Source organism: Epinephelus lanceolatus, chromosome 16 (genome assembly GCF_041903045.1).
Source record: "Epinephelus lanceolatus isolate andai-2023 chromosome 16, ASM4190304v1, whole genome shotgun sequence".
NCBI classification, from domain to species: Eukaryota; Metazoa; Chordata; class Actinopteri; order Perciformes; family Serranidae; genus Epinephelus; species Epinephelus lanceolatus.
In genome coordinates this window covers 32,403,836-32,424,831 of record NC_135749.1, presented here as the reverse complement: position 1 = coordinate 32,424,831, position 20,996 = coordinate 32,403,836, and the positions used below count along the sequence as shown (strand labels likewise).

The 20,996-nt window shown below is 41.4% G+C and overlaps 1 protein-coding gene across 1 annotated transcript in view; it reads right to left on the bottom strand.

Annotated features, from left to right (window-relative positions):
* grin2da (glutamate receptor, ionotropic, N-methyl D-aspartate 2D, a) overlaps positions 1-20,996 on the bottom strand; it is a 408,220-nt gene that overhangs the window by 225,085 nt on the left and 162,139 nt on the right. The window contains exon 5 of the mRNA XM_033636162.2: positions 1,542-1,729. Coding sequence (XP_033492053.1) covers positions 1,542-1,729 — 188 coding nt within the window. The remainder of the gene's footprint in view (positions 1-1,541; positions 1,730-20,996) is intronic.

The window sequence follows — 20,996 nt, the reverse complement described above, 5'->3', positions numbered from 1 at the left end:
TGAGCTGTTTGTACTGATACTGTGCATATTGGTATAATTTACTGTGAGTTGTTCGTACTGATACTGTACATATTGGTATAATTTACTGTGAGTTGTTTGTACTGGTACTGTGCATATTGGTATAATTTACTGTGAGCTGTTTGTACTGATACTGTGCATATTGGTATAATTTACTGTGAGTTGTTCGTACTGATACTGTACATATTGGTATAATTTACTGTGAGCTGTTTGTACTGATACTGTGCATATTGGTATAATTTACTGTGAGCTGTTTGTACTGGTACTGTGCATATTGGTATAATTTACTGTGAGCTGTTTGTACTGATACTGTGCATATTGGTATAATTTACTGTGAGTTGTTTGTACTGGTACTGTACATATTGGTATAATTTACTGTGAGTTGTTTGTACTGGTACTGTACATATTGGTATAATTTACTGTGAGTTGTATTTCTGATACTGTACATATTGGTATAATTTACTGTGAGTTGTTTGTACTGGTACTGTACATATTGGTATAATTTACTGTGAGTTGTTCGTACTGATACTGTACATATTGGTATAATTTACTGTGAGTTGTTTGTACTGGTACTGTACATATTGGTATAATTTACTGTGAGTTGTTTGTACTGGTACTGTACATATTGGTATAATTTACTGTGAGCTGTTTGTACTGATACTGTGCATATTGGTATAATTTACTGTGAGCTGTTTGTACTGATACTGTGCATATTGGTATAATTTACTGTGAGCTGTTTGTACTGATACTGTACATATTGGTATAATTTACTGTGAGTTGTTTGTACTGGTACTGTGCATTCTGGTATAATTATTTGCATTACTATTTGTTTTTTCTTCAGATAAATCTGATAATTGTTGCTCGGTCTCTTTACTCATTTATTTAGTAGAGTGTCCACACACCTTCTCATTCTACATATACATAGAGCTATACTGGTGTCTTTACAGCCTACATTTTATTGATTATCTCTGATCCCCACGGTCAATTTGGTTGTTGCGACAGTGCAACACAACACCACTGACGCTAGGTGGCGCCAAGCTAAAAAAAACGAATCCTATCAGTTGCCTCTTTAATGTTGTATTTTATTCTTTTTTTACCTTGTTTTTATTTCCTAGTCTCTTGCTCTTTAATGATGTTTTTTAATTGCATTTAAATGTTCCTTTACAATGTGTTTCTTTTGCACCTTTTCTCAATGTGTCTTGTAGAGCACTTTGAATTGCCTTTTAGTTGAAATGTGCTATATAAATAAACTTCCTTGCCTTGGCTTACAATATTTAATCACAAATACAGCAGATAAAATTTGCTGTATGAGGTTCACTTTAAGGACAGTCCTTTCTGTCCTTTTATGTTTAATAAAGCAGATGTGATGTGTATTGCTCTTACACTGTTTAATACTCATCTAGCCCCAAAAGCCCCTCAATGCCAAAAGGAAAAGTCACCATCTATAATGTTTGAACCCCTGTAGACACCCTGTTTGATCCCACAGCCAGTGAACCCTTGAGGCCTTTCTGCTCTGCTCATACCTTCGTGGCTCGTCCCTCCAGCCCTGTGGCCGGATGGCGAACAAGGCCTTCGGCAGCCCCTCCAGGCCCAAACCAGACAGAGCCGGTCCCACAGCGAACCACATGTGACTGGGCCCGGCCTGACCCGCCGCCCAGGCTGCCCGAAAGACCAGCTCAGCCTCCTCCAGGGAGCAGTAAAGCAGACGGACCTGGAGGGTGAGGAGAGGGAGGGAGAGAGTAAAGAAATGTAAGCAGGGTTTCTGCAGCTTCAGGCAAATTAGATTTCAGACCAATTTCACAGTAACCAAAGTTAAAGAGAATTAAAAATCATGAACCAACATAGTTACTTAGGGTTAGGGGAAATTTTGCCCCGGGAAGCACTGGGCATTTGTTGGTGGGTTTTTCTTGGTGATTTTGTGTTTCTCACTCTGCATGTGGGATTCCACTGCCATGATCCCCACTGTGCCAAGTCTGAAAAGCTTTTTGCATGAAGTACACCGAGCCCCGTATGCATTACCTTGTACCGCTATTAGCCATGCCATGAAACCTGGTTACATAGCCAACTTTTGTTGAATTTGCACTTAACCATGTTGTCCAGGGTACAGTTACAGTATAGCAGAGAGTGGATCATCTGCTCTGAGCATCCAGCCGCAAACAAAATATGAGTGTTGTTCATTATCACCATCTGCATGATACTATTGGTAGTGGTATTCAGTAAATTATTCAAACAAACAGTATGTTCTGTAGGATTTAGTGGCATCTGGTGGTGAGGACTAGAGATTGCAACCAGCTGAAACTTGTCTCATGTGCCATGCATGAACCTCTGATTAGGAATCCTTTAATGTTGATAGTTCAGGAGGTTTGTGCCATGAGCTGAATTATCTAGGTCTCTTCCCCTTCAAAACAAACTGACCTGGTAATTTTAGAAAGTAAAAACACTGACTAAAGCTATTTCATATTCTAAATCAGTGTTTTTTACAAAGCTGTTTGGCATACTAGAGATGGGCCACTGGCCCAGCACCTGCTAATGTGTGCTCACCTTTTTGTTTTTGATCATTTGAGATCCAGATGTTCAGGAGGTTTTTACCAGTAACCAAATTATCCACATATGTCTCTTCCACTCCAAAAGAAATGGACCTAGGCTACTGATTTAAAGCGACACTTACCTTTCTGGAAATTTTATGCTTTTCATTGTTCAGGTTAAAATGCTATTAAAAGGCTGATGGCACACTAAAATGTAAGTGAATTCCACCAGAGATACAAACTCATAATTGTACCATTCTCATATGGTTCTAAGAAAACTCAGACCAATCATTGCATTCGGTCCGAATGCAATGATTGGTCTGAGTTTTCTACGTCTATCATAAGCCCCGTTTACACTGCCAGATTTTCCGCGAATGTTGGGCCAATTTGCCAGCCAGCTGCGAGCGTTTAGACACACACAGCCGTATTGGCGAGTTGATCCGAGGTGCCCAATTTTCCGCTTTGTAGGGTAGTCATATTGGTGGAACCCTCTTTGTTTAAACAGACCGAGGCACCCTTCCGCAACGGGAGGGGCTGTTGAAGACTTGTGGGAGGAGCTGTTGATGACGCCGCATGTGCGACCCACTGCTGGTGGATAAACAGGAAACAGCTGATAGCAGGAATTAGCGAGCAGCTAGTAGCAAGAGGGAAACGCAAACCTGACAGACACTGTAAAGATGAGCAACTGGGGAGACAAGGAATTGCGTGCCCTCCTTGTCCTCGCAAACGAAGAGACCATGAAACGTCAGGTGACGGGGACGGTAAAGTAATTATCCCACCAGAACACTGCGCTCTGAGAACGCAGGGTTACTCGTGGTCCCTAAAGTCTCCAAAAGCAGATCAGGAGCCAGAGCCTTCAGCTATCAGGCTCCTCTCCTGTGGAATCATCTTCCTGTTACGGTCCGGGAGGCAGACACCGTCTCCACATTTAAGACTAGACTTAAGACTTTCCTCTTTGATAAAGCGTATAGTTAGGGCTGGCTCAGGCTTGCCCTGTACCAGCCCCTAGTTAGGCTGACTTAGGCCTAGTCTGCCGGAGGACCCCCTATAATACACTGGGCTCCCTCTCTCTCCCTCTCTCTCTCTCTCTCTCTCTCTCTCTCTCTCTCTCTCTCTCACTCTCATCCTATTACTGCATCTTGCTAACTCGGCCATTCTGGATGTCACTAACTCGGCTTCTTCTCCGGAGCCTTTGTGCTCCACTGTCTCTCAGAATAACTCATACCGCAGCGGTGCCTGGACAGTGTGACGTGTGTGGTTGTGCTGCTGCCGTGGTCCTGCCAGATGCCTCCTGCTGCTGCTGCCATCATTAGTCATTAGTCATACTTCTACTGTTATTATACACATATGACTATTGTCACACAAGTATACTGTCTGATACTAATACATACTTTCAACATATTGTACCACAGTAGCCAGAACTATAACTATAATATTATTACTTTCATTAATGTTGTTGTAAGCTACTGTCATTACCTGCATCTCTCTCTCTCTCTCTCTCTCTCTCTCTCTCTGTCTCATTGTGTCATATGGATTACTGTTAATTTATTATGCTGATCTGTTCTGTACGATATCTATTGCACGTCTGTCCGTCCTGGAAGAGGGATCCCTCCTCAGTTGCTCTTCCTGAGGTTTCTACCGTTTTTTTTTTCCCCGTTAAAGGGGTTTTTTTGGGGAGTTTTTCCTTATCCGCTGTGAGGGTCTTAAGGACAGAGGGATGTCGTATGCTGTAAAGCCCTGTGAGGCAAATTGTGATTTGTGATATTGGGCTTTATAAATAAAATTGAATTGAATTGAATTGAATTAAAGAACGGGCGAATTTACGAGAGAATCACCGCCTAACTAGCGCCGTCTGACATCACTGTTTACGTCACACGCTAAGCTACATGTTTTGTTACTTGCTCACGCCCCCCATTGCCCCGAAAAAGGTGCATTCTGTATAAACAAAAGTTGGCAGGCGGCAATTTTCCGCACTCCCTGATTTTATTTTTATACTGCCAATGCTGAAAAAGACTGACTGGGCTTTCCTGCAAATTTGCACAATTCCTATCTAAAAAGGGCTACAGATGCATGAGGACGTAACGGAGGAAGGGGGAGTAGGCCTTTGGAGGGAGGTGGAGTTGCAGGAGGAGGGGGGTGGGACTGTGTGAAATGCAAGAAAGGTCAAAGTTGTTATAAACCAGTAAAAACATTAAATAAAGCAGTCTCATGTTACAACATTAGTGTTTTTCCAAAGTTGCTCATCATGGAGGGGCTTCTAACTACACTAGCCATTGCGAATGGCTCTACCTAGCATTAGTATTTGGTTTGTCTGTTTTAGGCCACTGTAGAAACATGGTAGTGCAACATGGCGATCTCTGTGGATGAGGACCAGCTCCCTATGTACATATAAACAGTGCATTTTGATGTAATGAAATCAAAACTATTCATATTTTGAGGTGATTATACACTAAAGAAAACATTCTCATTATAATGTATTTAATTTCTGCCAATGTATCTCCCTAAATCCTACACACTAGGCCTTAAAAAAATTGATGTTATTAATTATTTTGAGATTTTACAACACACTGTAAAATCCTTCTCCCCTTGTCTTGGCATTTTTTTTGACTGCTGAAAGATTGATTTAAGACGTTTTAATACCAATTAAGGCTATTTTTAGATAAATGAATTCAATGCCTTTTAAGATTTTGTAAGAATCCGCGAGAACCCTGGGAAGATGCGTGGGAGGGGGTGGAAATTAATTAGTGGGAAAGGATGCAAGTAAGAGGGAGGAGAGTATGGAAAGGGGCAGATATGGTAGGATGGAGAGTAGAGGAATAAAGGGAGGAAAAAAGGGATTAGATAATGAAGGTAATACAGAGCAGGTTAAAAAATGGAGGATGAATCAATCAAAACAAAGGAAGGAAAAAGGAAAGGGGGGGAAACAATGAAATGAAAGAGATGAAGTGGAAGCAAAGGACTAAAGAAATGATGGAGATGTAGCAGAGAAATGTATGACAAGAAAATGATTAATGGAAGAAAGGAATATGGAGTCGGAAATGTGTTACACTCTGAGGTCCCCATCAAGGTCATGCTTTCCTTGTTTTCAGTTTTTGTTAGTGTTTCCTGTTTTATTTTGATACTCACCCTTGTCTCTCATTTCAGGTACTTTACTTCCTGCCCCTGTGTGTTTCCCTCCTGTGTGACTACCTGCCCCGCCCTGATTGGTCCCACCTGTCCCTCATTACCCCTCCTCCCTTGTGTATTTAGCCCACCTGCTGCCCTTTGTCTGTGCCAGTTTGTTCTCAGTTTCTTGAGCACATGTTCCAGCCATCTTTTCCCAGTGTTGTCTTGGTTTTTGATCTTTGCATTCTGCTTAAGCCCCCTGCCTTTTGGAAACCTTTGTTTGTGTTTTTGGACTGTTTTTGTCTGTATAGTGACTTTTTAGTAAAGACCTTGTGTTTTCTGAGTCCCGCAACTGAGTCCTCTCTTTGTTGGTACCAGTCTGATAAAATGAATAACAGAAAATGGCAGAAATTTAGGACTGAGGAAGAAGGAGGGCAGAGAGGATGGAGAGAAGACAGGGAAAGATAAGGGAGAGAGGGGAGGATATGTGAAGGAAAGATTAAAAAAGATACGGAGGATAAGGAGGAGGGAAAAGGAGGAATATGAAACAAAGAAAGACGAGTGTGAGAGAGGACGTAAGAGGCAAAAAGAGAATGTCCATCTCATTTTTCATCCTCGTGGTTCTTTGGTCTTATATTGCCCTTTCATGTTTCCTTTACAATTATGGATTATATTCATTTATACATCAGTGCACTTGGTGCACTTAGACATTAATGCTTCTCCTGTTTATTATTTTTCTTAACACAGTGAGCTGCACTTGAAAAATGGTGCCTCTTGGTCCGCCTGTATTTCCACTCATACATTATTAAAGAGGGGGGGTTGGAAGGGGAGAGCAAGATTAAAAAAGACTAAGCGAGAGTAAAGAAAACGTGATAGTAGAAGAGGATGAGGAAGGAAAAGAGGCCATAGTATGTGAGAGTGTGTGGTTGAGGGTACTTCACATGATTACTCAGAGGAAGCACTAGAGCAAAATTTGAGCCACAGTTTCGTAAGACAAATGGAGAGGCTATAAAACTGAAATTAGTCGAAACCAAAATGCTTTACTAACACACTCTTGTACCAGCAGACACATGATGTGTGAATCCTGTCACATGCTGCACGTCCACCGTGGTTACTCACGTCAGAGAGGATGGCGAGATGACGCCGATCCCTCCCACTCAGCCGACAGCAAATGGAATCGAGGTCGGCGTGAGGTCCAAGCTAACGCTCAATCCCTGTCAATCACATCCTCTGAGCAGTCAGGATATATTAAGATCTCTTTGCATATGGCGTTGGCATTCGTTGAGCTTCAAGTTTGTCATTTGTACGTATGAAATAAAGAGGATCCAGTCTGTCAAAGTGCTCTCCTCCTCACAGGGAGCCGAGTTCTTTGCTTTCTACCATCCTTCAGAGACGATGGTGGAATGCCTAATTTGTTATAATTTCATGCCATCAATCACTTTGCTAGTGCAGGTGTCTCATTTTTCAAAGGTTGGACATCTCATTTTGGAAGAAAACATTTCATTTGGATCCCTGTGGGTCTTCATATTTTATCATGACAGAGCTTAATCGCATCAACACCCAGGTTGAAATGAAAAAAAGTCTCTTTCCAGATTGGTAAATATTCACAGAAAAGAAACAGCTTTTACTGCAACACTGGGATTTGATTTAATTTTGGACGTTTTTTACATAGTGTTGCATGTGTTTCAAAAAGTACATAATGTAATTTCAAAATGGAACGTTTCCATTTTTACTCTAAATAGCATCTTTTGGCGTTCTTAAAGTTTTTAAGTGTATCAAAGGTTCGACTTCTAAATGTTAACATACAGTACAGGCCAAAAGTTTGGACACACCTTCTCATTCAATGCGTTTTCTTTATTTTCATGACTATTTACATTGTAGATTCTCACTGAAGGCATCAAAACTATGAATGAACACATGTGGAGTTATGTACTTAACAAAAAAAGGTGAAATAACTGAAAACATGTTTTATATTCTACTTTCTTCAAAATAGCCACCCTTTGCTCTGATTACTGCTTTGCACACTCTTGGCATTCTCTCCATGAGCTTCAAGAGGTAGTCACCTGAAATGGTTTCCACTTCACAGGTGTGCCTTATCAGGGTTAATTAGTGGAATTTCTTGCTTTATCAATGGGGTTGGGACCATCAGTTGTGTTGTGCAGAAGTCAGGTTAATACACAGCCGACAGCCTTATTGGACAACTGTTAAAATTCATATTATGGCAAGAACCAATCAGCTAACTAAAGAAAAACGAGTGGCCATCATTACTTTAAGAAATGAAGGTCAGTCAGTCCGGAAAATTGCAAAAACTTTAAATGTGTCCCCAAGTGGAGTCGCAAAAACCATCAAGTGCTACAACGAAACTGGCACACATGAGGACCGACCCAGGAAAGGAAGACCAAGAGTCACCTCTGCTTCTGAGGATAAGTTCATCTGAGTCACCAGCCTCAGAAATGGCAAGTTAACAGCAGCTCAGATCAGAGACCAGATGAATGCCACACAGAGTTCTAGCAGCAGACCCATCTCTAGAACAACTGTTAAGAGGAGACTGCGCGAATCAGGCCTTCATGGTCAAATAGCTGCTAGGAAACCACTGCTAAGGAGAGGCAACAAGCAGAAGAGATTTGTTTGGGCCAAGAAACACAAGGAATGGACATTAGACCAGTGGAAATCTGTGCTTTGGTCTGATGAGTCCAAATTTGAGATCTTTGGTTCCAACCGCCGTGTCTTTGTGAGACGCAGAAAAGGTGAACGGATGGATTCCACATGCCTGGTTCCCACTGTGAAGCATGGAGGAGGAGGTGTGATGGTGTGGGGGTGTTTTGCTGGTGACACTGTTGGGGATTTATTCAAAATTGAAGGCACACTGAACCAGCATGGCTACCACAGCATCCTGCAGCGACATGCCATCCCATCCGGTTTGCGTTTAGTTGGACGATCATTTATTTTTCAACAGGACAATGACCCCAAACACACCTCCAGGCTGTGTAAGGGCTATTTGACCAAGAAGGAGAGTGATGGAGTGCTGCGGCAGATGACCTGGCCTCCACAGTCACCGGACCTGAACCCAATCGAGATGGTTTGGGGTGAGCTGGACCGCAGAGTGAAGGCAAAGGGGCCAACAAGTGCTAAACACCTCTGGGAACTCCTTCAAGACTGTTGGAAAACCATTTCAGGTGACTACCTCTTGAAGCTCATGGAGAGAATGCCAAGAGTGTGCAAAGCAGTAATCAGAGCAAAGGGTGGCTATTTTGAAGAAAGTAGAATATAAAACATGTTTTCAGTTATTTCACCTTTTTTTGTTAAGTACATAACTCCACATGTGTTCATTCATAGTTTTGATGCCTTCAGTGAGAATCTACAATGTAAATAGTCATGAAAATAAAGAAAACGCATTGAATGAGAAGGTGTGTCCAAACTTTTGGCCTGTACTGTACATTCAGAGCTCCACATTAATGGCTATAAAATACACCAGTTGGACTAAAGTTCAATAAATTCTCAATAACAAAATCTTAAAGATTCTGTATGTGACGTTCAGAGCATTAATATAGCAGCAAACCACTATTTGCTATGTAAAGATATAGAGAAGTAATGACATCCTGAGCAGATAAAATAGACCTTCTCTGTTGTGGTAAGCCAGTCATGCACATGCTTGTTAGTTCATGTGTGTCCCCCACTGGCAAGCTCATTGTCATTGCTTTGCACTGCACTCCTGCAGCAGTTACCGCTGATATCAGGACGGCATCATTGTGGAGGTGGATATAGTTAAAGGCGCTGTATGTAAGAATGTGGCCAAAACGGTTACTGCACTCAAATTCAAAATACTGCCGCGAGTCGTGTCCGCCCCCCCCCCCCTACAGATTCGAGGTTGCTGGACAGCGGCACGCTGGAGACTGATTTGTTTGCCCATGGGCGGCTGCCGTGGCAGGGCCGCGTCGCCGCGTCCTTGATCTTCAGTTTTCCAGCGAACCGTTCGAGCAAGTCCGGCTTCTCTGCTGCTAACGCTGCTGCCGGGATACAGCTGAGGAGGAGCTGGCTGCTAATGCTATGTACCGGGACACTGCTAATGCTGCTTGCTGTGCTGCTGTCGCTCAGTCGTAACTGTAACTGATACTGAGGCCAAAACACAAATTCAAAACATAAACATGATTTGCCGACCGTAATTTTTTTTTTAAATGCAAATATTCTGGCTGTACTATTGTTGTCGGTGAGATCAGTATGTTATATGAACATTATTCCTTAGTCTCTGTGACATATTAGGAGGATTTTACGACTATTTGCTTTAGATTTCTTACATATAGCTCCTTTAACAAATGGTTTGGACTTTGAGAAGGGCCGAAATAAACAAATCAGATGCTGTGAAGTTGGTGTTGAATCACTGAAACCACCTCAGAATAGGGTAGCGATCGGATCACCCATCGCCGATAGAAGGGTTGTTTTACGATGTCTTTTTTAAATGACGATGCAATCGCGAGGTGAGGGATGGGGGGGGGGGGGGGGACGACAGCGCGTGTGCCGCATGCTGATGAGATGGAGGCTGAACGAGGCTGAGTGAGAGGAGACAGAGGGGAGGCTGCTTAGTGAGAGAGCGGAGGGTGGGGGGAGGGGGGAGATCAACGCCTCCGCCCGCTCGACACTAACGTCCATGTCGCGGAGCGGTGAACAAACCAAACAACACGTCAGGAGAAATTGAAAAGATATGCCGTCTATGTAAAGTCAACTTGCTAATTAAGGAGCAATTACATGTTCAAGGAGTTTTAGAAAGCTGCTCAAACGCCAAAGAGAGGCTATAAGTGAACGTTTCAGACACACAGGGCGATGCGTAATGACCACGACACCGTGCGACACCATTTTTTAAAGACATGTAAAAGCTTCAAAATTCATCAGTGGGGTATTTCCTGATGTATTTTTTGTCTTAGAACAAAACATCAAAGTCTCTTAACCTTGTATTAGCGAGATGAGGGGACAGGAAGTGAAAAAAATAACTCATGTCCACGTTTTTAGCACTCATTCCTGCACCATCATCGAAGCCAGGAATGACTGTAACAGAGAGTAGCAACACTTTCTACAGTGCATGTTTAATATGAACATCCAAGATGTAACATTGTATCACAGAAAACAGGGCAAAGCATAAAAGGTCCCCTGTAATGTCAAAGACTGAATGTAAAAGTGAAAAATAGCATTATACCTCCTGTTGCTGTCTGATTTGTCATGCATGTGTTCTCTTGTGATAGTGAAGGCATTTAAGGAGAACAACATGCCTGCTACCTTGCTTACCAGTCACAACACTGAGATACGAATCATCAGCTGATGCCTGCACTATGCTAATTAGCAAAGGCAAGCTTTGAAGTAAAATAAATGGCCCATGCAGCACTACAGCCTCCCCAACGCCTCCAAGATTATGCATAAAAGACACATAAGATTAATAATTTTGCATTAGCTGTGACATAAAGTTGTCAGGTCGACGGAGCATATTTGTACTTTGTGAGGGGCAGAGGAATTCTTTGGGAGCACCAGGGGCTAATTTTAATATCAGGTATAAAAGAAATACAGATTGTTCATGTGCAGATATTGCTTGTGAGACATGTTAATGTATGATGAGAGAGGGAGAGAAGGAGCAGAGGAAAAAGAGGATGAGAGATGAAGAGAGCGGTAAAGAAAAGTCTCAGCGGGACGCGGTTCTCTGTCTGAATTATACTCACATCACAGCACAGACGAGGCCGAACCACATTTAATCTTTGGTTTCAAAATCAAGAGTGTGTGCATTTGTGTGTGTGAGCATATACTCGCAGTGCAGAGCCTATTCAGTTCAGCACTAGACCCGCACTATAATGCTAGGATAGATACATTATGAGACAGTACCCTTTGGTTTTTCATCAAAGGTCTCAGCATCATGGGAGGATTATGCAGAAACTGGCATGCAACCCTGCTAGCAGCATTTCAAAATGGAACAGTGACAAGGTTTGAGCAACACAACAATGAAAAGACAGGCTGTATCACAGTACAATGGCAGATCTGCACTCCTGAAACCTGAGAAATCAACACAACCCAAATCTGCACTCTAAAGTACCTTGGCATCAAGGCCCCAAAACAGTGTGTTCAGGCAGCACAGCTATGTCTTATCTGTCTTATCTCCATGTTTCTTTTGCTTACACCTTTACCCTAGTCAACATGGACATGGATATTTTTGAAAATGGAGCTTTCCCCTCATAAAAAAAAAGAAAAAAAAATCTCATCCACACAAGCACTGTTTTCTCTATCCAAATGATAACACAAAACACAATTGAAGTACTGTCAAGAGCATGCCAAACCAATAACGATGACTGTATTGTAACCCTAAAGCCAAGCAAAGAAGAGGCCTGAAAAAAAGCTATTACCAGAAGGCAACCGAAAACAGGTCGAAGTAATGAAATGAAGGCTTGGTAATGGTCTTTGGCCCCATGGCCCCAGCTATGGTGTATAACACATGCACAGTGTAACTGTACTGTTGGAGGGTTACGCAGATGCTGCTCCTTTGGTGCTGCCTTTTTGCCTTCCCTGGGTGTGCGAGACCTAGCAAAACTTGTTGGGTGGCCTCAAAAGGATGGCTGCTGATGCAGAATAGAACATACTCTGAAAGAACATATTTGTATTGGAATTTTTATAGTGACCTTTTCCATAATTGCAGATATGTAGTTCTCACCTGCATCTTTAATTTCTACATAAAATCTATATTCAGATTCAAGGCTGACTGCAGACATGTCAGTGAAAGAAATCAATCATTCCCTATGCTCTACAGCAGTGAACTGGCTATTGAGCCTTTCAGCAGGTGCAGACTAGATTTCATTGGGCATGTGTTGTATCATAATGACATGACATGATTTGACACCGCCACTTCTCTTTTTATCCTCCTTGGAGCAGTCACCTCCTCTGATACCTCTGTTCTGTTAGCAAGATTAGAGCTAGCACTAATTTGTTCATTGCAAGAAATGTCACCTCATTTGTGGCACCTCACAAAGGAGATAGGTTTCACACTCTGACAACACTTTCTCACTCTGACCTCGTCATATATCGACATTTGGTCATGGACTTTCCACGTCCACATATGATGTGCAAGGTACCCTGGGTGTGTTGGTTGTTCACGTTCTGGGACGTCATGTCAACTTAAGCCTGTTACATGCTTTATGTCCTTTCAAAATACACTTCCGGTTTTACAGGAAATGCAAATTGACTGTTTTTTTTCCTTCAACAACAAACACATTTGGTTACATTTTGCAAACACTGGCCTCCGGGGTGAAGGTTGGTGATTGTTGGACCTTTCCATCCCCCCTCCCACCATCCCTTCTGGGACTTTTCGTCCCCTTAACTTTAATTATTGCCTGCTGCTGGGCACAGTTAGTGACACCGGAACTCACTGCTGTAGTGATGGGATTTCTCGTTCACTTTGAAGAGCCGGTTCAAAGATGCGGTTCGTTCGATGATCTGGATATTGTAACGTGGACCCAAAATATACTATGTAGCCATAGCAACGCCCTTTATAAACAAGCCTGTCAATACCAGCAAGTGCTAGCGGATAGTGGGTTAGCTTCCTACTGTTCCTTTCTAACTAGTGATGTGACGTTCGTGAGCGAGCCGAGTCTTTGAACCAGCTCTTTGAAGTGAATGACTGTCTTTCTCCCTCACAAACTAGTCTCTCTCAACTTGTTCAAGATCAAATAATCTGAAATTAATGGATACACAGTAAATTAAAGCAACAAACAAAGAAATTAGGAACTGGCTCGTTCAGAGCCGTTTCACTCGTTCACTTCAAAGAGCCAGTTCAAAGACTTGGCTCGTTCGCGAACGTCACATCACATCACTACACTGCCGAAGCGCAGGTATACTACAACTTCTGAATTGATGTCACAAGCCAAAAAGCTCAGTTTTCCCTGTCTACATATCAACACTGAGTTTCTGAAAACTGTTGAATTGCTTTTACAAAGGGTCAGTTTTCAGTGACCTAAATCACAGTTTGCGTGTAAATGAAGCAGCAAAACACACAAACAAAGCTTAGTTTTCAATATATCCATATATGTGTGGACAAGGCCTTCCTACTTAAAAGATGAAAAGTCTCAAAAATGTTTGCATGGCTGTTCCTTTCCCTTCATTAAATGCAAAGACAAATAATAGTTGGAGAAGGAAAAAAGGAGTTCTGAAATACCATTTCTTTCAAGTGCCATCTGCAGCATCAGTGTTGATGGTGGCAGAGGTACATAACCTCAGATTAACTTCTCTGTGGCATATTTTGTTCCCTTGAATTCCAACTGAAGACACATTGTTCATTTAAACTGATTTTGACATTTTACCAGGAGGTCCATTCAGTAGCTTTTCGAGAGCTTTTAAATCAGATGTTTGGCAGCTGTCACACTCATTTTGTGCTTGTACAGGTAATGTCATGCACTGTTCTTCTGACTGTCAAGGTGAAAAACATGGTGTCCCTTAAAATGAATTGACAAGTATCCCAGAGTCACAACAGACCTGTAGGGGAGAGCGGGATCAGTTGGGACAGTGCTTTTTTAGCAAGTTACAAAGCAACTATGCCATTCATCATGCTCATACTCAGCCACACTCGCTTTACTTTCAACCTCAAAGTGGAGACCCTCTTAGAGCTCTGATTATCTGCCCAAACCCAATTGGGCCAGACCAGACCCACTGGGCTCGGGCCAGGCTTGGCTGTAATTTCTTATTTTTGCCCCTAGGCTTGAATTGGGTCAGTTTCTTACAAATGTAGTGGCGCTTTTTTGTAGTTGCTGGTATAAAAAAACTGGCAGTTCTCATGCATAAATGGCAGGACTGAAACAAAAGGGAAAAAGAAAGAAAGAGGGGGGGACTGTGACTGAGTGAGGGACAATGACGAAACAGTGAAGAAAGATAGTGGAGACTGAAACCCACTGTGAAGTTACTCACTGTTTTAAGGTATGTTTAGCCTATTAAGAGATTTAGACTGCTAAGCTGAGTTAACAGGCCATGTTAAAAAAAATGAATCTCTAATCACGTTATAATTAAACTGTCTTAATGTGTGGAAATAACTGAGTGGCCAAAATGTTTTATGGGGAAAAAACTGGTTTAATACTTGACTGTCCGCTCAGCTTTTAAACAGCTGTGATGCAGTTTTAAGGCCGCCTGATCAGCCGGTGTGTCCAGTCACTAACGGGGCTCCAGTAAAAGGGTATGCTGATCCAATAACAGACTTTTGCATATGACGCTCTGGTATTTCCTCACTTAAGCCTCTTTGCTCACTGATTTTTACTCATAATGTACTTTATGATAGTGTAGCAGGCCATATTGATTTGCAGATCACCCAAGAATGAAGTGAGTGGACAGAAAATAAGGCAAATGAGACATATCCATACACTTACTGTGGCTGCTTCCAAAGCACACTGCTCCTGGAGGCATATACAGATGCAATAAGCTTTTTTTTTTTCCAGGACATGTGCTTATATATTGTTTTTAAAAATACCAAATTTAGATGGATGATACTGGCCCTGCAACCGAGGAGCATAATACCCAGAGGGCAACATTTCAGTGAAAAAAAAATAAATAAAAAATGCTTACAAAAAATACATCCTTGGAAAATGTCCAATAACTTGCCCTGTGCATGACTGCCTATTGTTTACTGTTGCTGGTGTGGAAGTGGACAATTTATTGCTGGGCATTTAATAATAGTTCGGCAGCCGCAGCAGTTCTCAGCCAACAATTGACTTTTAGCACCAGGATGTTAAGGTAGTTTGAAGTACCACCTGACATTTCCAGTACATGTTGGACCTTTGAAAACAATCAATGTGTTTAAAACATAAAACCTGACACATGCAGTGGACTTAGAATTTAAAACAACCTTTAAATCCACAGGTAGAAAGACTGAATCTAAAGAAATATTTCAAGTGTTATGTCTTACAGAGCTTTGGATTACGTAGAGAATCTGATCAAAATGAATATTGGTCCATGGTATTTGATAGTGTCTGGTACTGGTATTCCCATTTTGTTGCCATAAATACCAGTGTCATTGCCAATAGCATCACTCCAAATGATTGAATATATTATTAACAAACATACTCAGAACTTCACTTGTTTTATATCTGTGGATTCAGAATTTAATAAGACTAATAGATGATTTATACCTGGTATTAACATGTATCTTGATGTGAAATACAAGAGTAAACAACTACCAAGACTCACTGTGATCCTATCATTCAAATTATTTCCAAAGTCCTCAAGGAAGCATTCTACCAAATATCTTTGGCTTTAGGCCCTGATCTCACAGAAAGTGTTCTAGCAGCTGGAAGCAGCTTTTTGTAATTGTTCTAAGTGAGAATTAAGCTTTTGGCTTGCTGTTTTTACATTGCTACACAGCTCTTATTTCTGCCCTCTAGGCATCTGGCATTTTGAGTTGAAAAAGTTGAAAAAACTTAAACTCAGAGCGGAAAAGCTCACCACATCATCTCTGCTTTTGTCCCAATCATTCATTTGGATTATTTGAGAAGCGGGCCTCTGCGTTAAGTGAGTGAGGAGGTCGGTCTGCCTGGTAAGTTTTGAAAATTGATTCCAACTATCGGCTGTACTTTTCTATCAACGAATATTCGCAAGCTGTGTATTCTATTACTCGCGTGAATGACTCACGTGAATGTCTCAAGTAAAAACAAATATTCCAGCGGTCAAACTCGCACGAGTAGAGCAAGGTGAATATTTTACTCGTGCCCGGTGTGAACACACTGTATGACTTGCCCATTTTTGGATAAAGTATTATGTTACTGTCCATCGTTTTGCACTATGGAAGGAGACATGTTGAATTCTACTGGTCGCAATATCTTCAGCCATAAATTAGTAACTAGATTTTAAAAACTTATTCTTCGATGTTTGAAAGTTCAAAGTTGAGGATGAAATCCTGCAGGTGAAAAAAGCCTTGTTTTTTGTACTCTTGTCATTCATGCAAACTATCTGTTAGGCTATTGGCCAAATTTTAAGACACAAAGAATAAATTGACAAACTGCCACTATATTAAGCTTAGATTCGGTAATGTTTTTTTTCTGACAGAAGTGTGTTCAAGGATCCAACAATCCAACAATAATTTCTCTTTTTACAGTTTCTGGCTATAAATGGTGTAATTTTGGTGATTTTTCAAGAAAATACCCCTTGGGTATGGAGGGCATGTGTTTGTTGTAAAAAGTCCCTCCCTTGTGCTTATGGCCCTACTCCATTAAGTTTCCAAGCCATGTTATTGTCTGACTGGGCACAATACCAGTGCAACTGGCTCACCTACATAAAATGCAGCCATCATGGCTAGAAGTGCATTAATCCATCTCCTAAAATATCCTGCACCTGTACAGACTCATCTTTTCAAAAAAAAAGACATCAAAATGTGTACATCTTCATATCTAAAGCCCGGCACAGAGTTCATTCAGTGCCTCCCTATTCAACATTTCATATCACTTTCATTACGTTACATCATGTTCACTCAGGCTCTTTTCCTTTTGGTCCATTCTCCCCCTCTTCCTTTCTTTCTCCCTTTCATGGACTTCATTTTGACAAAGGTCATTTACTCTGACAACAGTAAAATGGTGAGAGCAAGGAATGAACATGAACAAAAAAGGAAACAGTGTGAAAGAGGTGTGAAAAAGAGAGTGGGAGGAGATAGTGCTCATGTACAAAGATGAGGGTTGGGGAGGAGGAGAAAAGATCCTAGAAACTCCTTCCTCTCTATCAGATGTGTTAAAGCACAGCTTAGGTCATCACTTCAGATGATGTCCATTCTACTTATACTGTGCTTTCCTTCCAGACTTCGTGGTTTGTCTGCAGATGTTTAACCGAAAAAGAGTCTCTTCATTTTAAACCTTTAATGTTGCTGACGGTTAGAAAAAAGTTTCCAATCCATATTAAAGCTGCACATTTAAGTCCGCTAATCAAGACTACTGAGGTTTATAATAATTCACTTAAAGGGACAATTCACCCCAAAATCAAAAAGTGAGCATGAACAAGAGGTCCATACCTGTAACGGCCTGAGATGTAAACATTAATGGCGTCCACCTCGGCTGATCTGTAATGTTAGCTTGCCCAGTGGTGCTTGATAAACTAGCAGTAATTGCACACTTCCTTCTGGGTAGTGATACAAATGGCAGGCATAGTTCTGTAAAAAGAAAATAGTTCCTACATGAAATTGCTCACAACAAGGTCTGTGGAACATGTTGAGCAACCAGGTCATGATTTCCGGAAAGAGACACTGCTGCAGAGTTTTTGAATGCATTTTTTTTTTGGTGCTTTGAGCACCACTGGTCGAGTGCCATCTTATTCTATTATATTTGAGAGAGGGGAGAGACCTCTATGGCTGATATCTCCAACACTTGGCAACTCACACTAAAATATTCTAGATTGATAAAAAGCACTACATGTTAGAAGAAAAATATGTATTTTTCCTTTTGGGGTTAACTGCCCTTTAAAACATATTATCAGGGATGGGTATTTCTCCATGTAAAGGCACTACAAAACTGAAAATACCAGGAAAAAAAAAAGTCTGACACTGTAAACAGAACCTGAAAAGAGAGGTCTCATGACCTGAGAAAAGAACCTGTTGTGTCATATCTTAATAAGACGTGTGATTTGTTTACAAGTCTGCACTGAACACCCTTGTACAAGTGGACTCATCACACAGGTTGAGGCACTGCCTGAAGTGCAACACACACTGCCGCCGGCGTGGCGCTGTGGCCGTCAAGGGCCGCCCCCCAACACACACCGGCAGCGGCGCGCAGCGGCACCGTCAACATGTATTTCCCACCCCAGCCCTCTAGGTGGCTGTACCTACACTAGTTGCCAACGGTTGCCAACGGTTGCCAACTGCTAGTAACAGAAGAAGAAGAGGAAAAACTTTGAGGCAACAACAACTTGAATTTCACGGGTGAGTTTCTTATCAAAGTCGTCTTATTAAAAATTTGAAACAACCAGAGTTGATCCTACGAGATGAGACGTACATAAAAAGCTTTTCCGCAGTGCCGCCATGAACGCCGGCCGCGCTGGAAATAGAGCAGTGGGCTGAAGCAGAGCGGCGCGGCGCGACGCGTCGGCCGGTGCCAGTGTGGGTTGGTTCATAGAATATAATGGAGGCGGGCGTTTTGACGCGCGGCGTATGGCGGCGGTGTGTGTTGCACTTAAGAATCCTTCAGTAAAGTACTGAATGCTCAGTGATTCAGGAGAGCAGCTCTAAGTGCAGATCTCCAAGTTAAAGTTGCAGTTAAACTGCAGTGCTCCCAGGTGTGTGCAGCAGTGTGTGTGGGTGGTATGGTTAAGTGGTCCCCCAGGATGCCAGTGTAAATGAATAGTGTGTCCTCAGTCAACCTCCCCTATATAAGGCTTTTACTGTAAGTCAACTTTAAGTGGTGAGATACTGTATTATAGCTTTCCTCACAATCTTTCCTCCGGTTAAAATGTCTGCTGAACTAGCTTATGGTGTCATAACTCTAGGTGCAGAGAGGGCACTGCAAATATTGATCTGACAAAGTTGATTAACCTGGTATTGAGTTTTTGGAGTCCATCTGAAATTAAATTGCCAGTTCTTTTCTGCTGTAGCATGAAGAGGAAAAGTTAAAAGAAAGCATTTGATGTTGTATATATTTTTTTGTTTCATGATGTCACACCTTACCTGTGCATCAGAATGCTGTTTTTTATATGCATGAAGCCCATTAAATCATTTATTTTTAAACTGCACTCGGCATTAATGTTCTTTCATTGACTGATAGAGACTCTGACATACAACACTAGCTGCTCACCCGAATAAAGACTTTTAATACTCAGTCATGCCATACACCTACCACTATTGAAAAGTAGATTATCCCTCATATGACTGACCCAAATGCTTTAAAGCTTCAAAGCTCTGAAACTTTGATCACTGCCATGGTGATCTATGTCCAAATTAGTATTCAGATGTTACTTTTCTATACAAATATCACAAAAATCCCAAATAGCCCATAAATTAAGAAATAATCCAACATAATTCATCATACATTATGCACATGCATTTAAACTTAGTGATAGGCCTTTTTTGTGACTCTGACAGTTTGACTACCTGGAACAGGCTTACAGATATGCAAGCAAGATTTTGGAAAACTCAAGCGTTTGCAATAGTTTCAAAAAGATGGCCTCCCAAAAAGTTGAATTGACAGATTTGCTAAAATTGTAACAGCTCAGCCATCTTGCAAAGTATTCTCTTTATTACCGTAAACCTTCAATTAAAAGTCGTCCCAATTAAATGCCCCGTGCCTTTAAATAGCCCACTGTGGCTACACATTTGACAAATTCACAGCTGTCTCAATTAGAGGCCTGCTCTGATTGCCAAGCACATTTTTTTTTTATTATAATCTTTTTTTTTTTGTTAAATAGAAGTTCTTTAGGTGTATAAAAGTGGGCTGTTGGCTACCTCAAATTACTTGTCCATTATTCGATTACCTTGTAAATTATTCATATTCCGTTAGTCTGTGAGGATCCTCAGATCAAAAGAATTAAAAGGGTTTTCATAAAAATTAATCAATGTTGTGACAATTTGCTGAGCAATACTTTTGTGTGAAAAGAATTAAAGGCCTTTCCATCATAGAGGCATGTCCCAAATATAGGCTCGTTGAGTTCGGTGATTTAAGCAAACAGCAGCCCGAGCTACTATTTTAAATTATACGGTAGCTATTATGGCTAATGTCAGTGTGACCTTCAGCCCTCTTATGAGATATATTTTGCCCTTTGACACTTCTGTCCAGCACAGCGTGGTCTCGAAGAAATGCATGAAAGGAAGACTCTTGACACTGCATTACATGGCAGTGGAACAGCATATGTCAAAGTTTCGTGCTGGCACCAATGAAACAATTCCAATCAAAAGTCAATTAGGATCCTTTGTCGTGGTTGACACACAAACTCCCAGGTTCATCCGCATCATGACGTGGGCCATGGTGAATGTTATGACCCTATAGGAAGTATAAGGAGTGAAAATGTCGGGGTTGTGGTTGGGTCAACTGACACAGGACTGTCACCCAGGAGACCGCCGTTTGTGTCCCATGTGAAACTAAAAGTCACCAGTGATTTATTTAAGTTCACATACTTACTTACACCCTGTACATAACAACCATGATATTTTTTTGAACCTAACCAAGTGTTTTTGCTCCCCAAACCAAGCCATTTTGGTGCATAACCTAACAAAACTGAAACTTTCTCGTGTTAACTACTTGTTTAAAACTGTGACCATTCCAGCATGTAATTTTAATATGTGCCATGACCACGTAATATGGTGTTGAGAAGTTGTGGTCATTTCACATATTTTTGTGAGATCAGGTTGGTCCAGCTGGATAAACCAATACATTA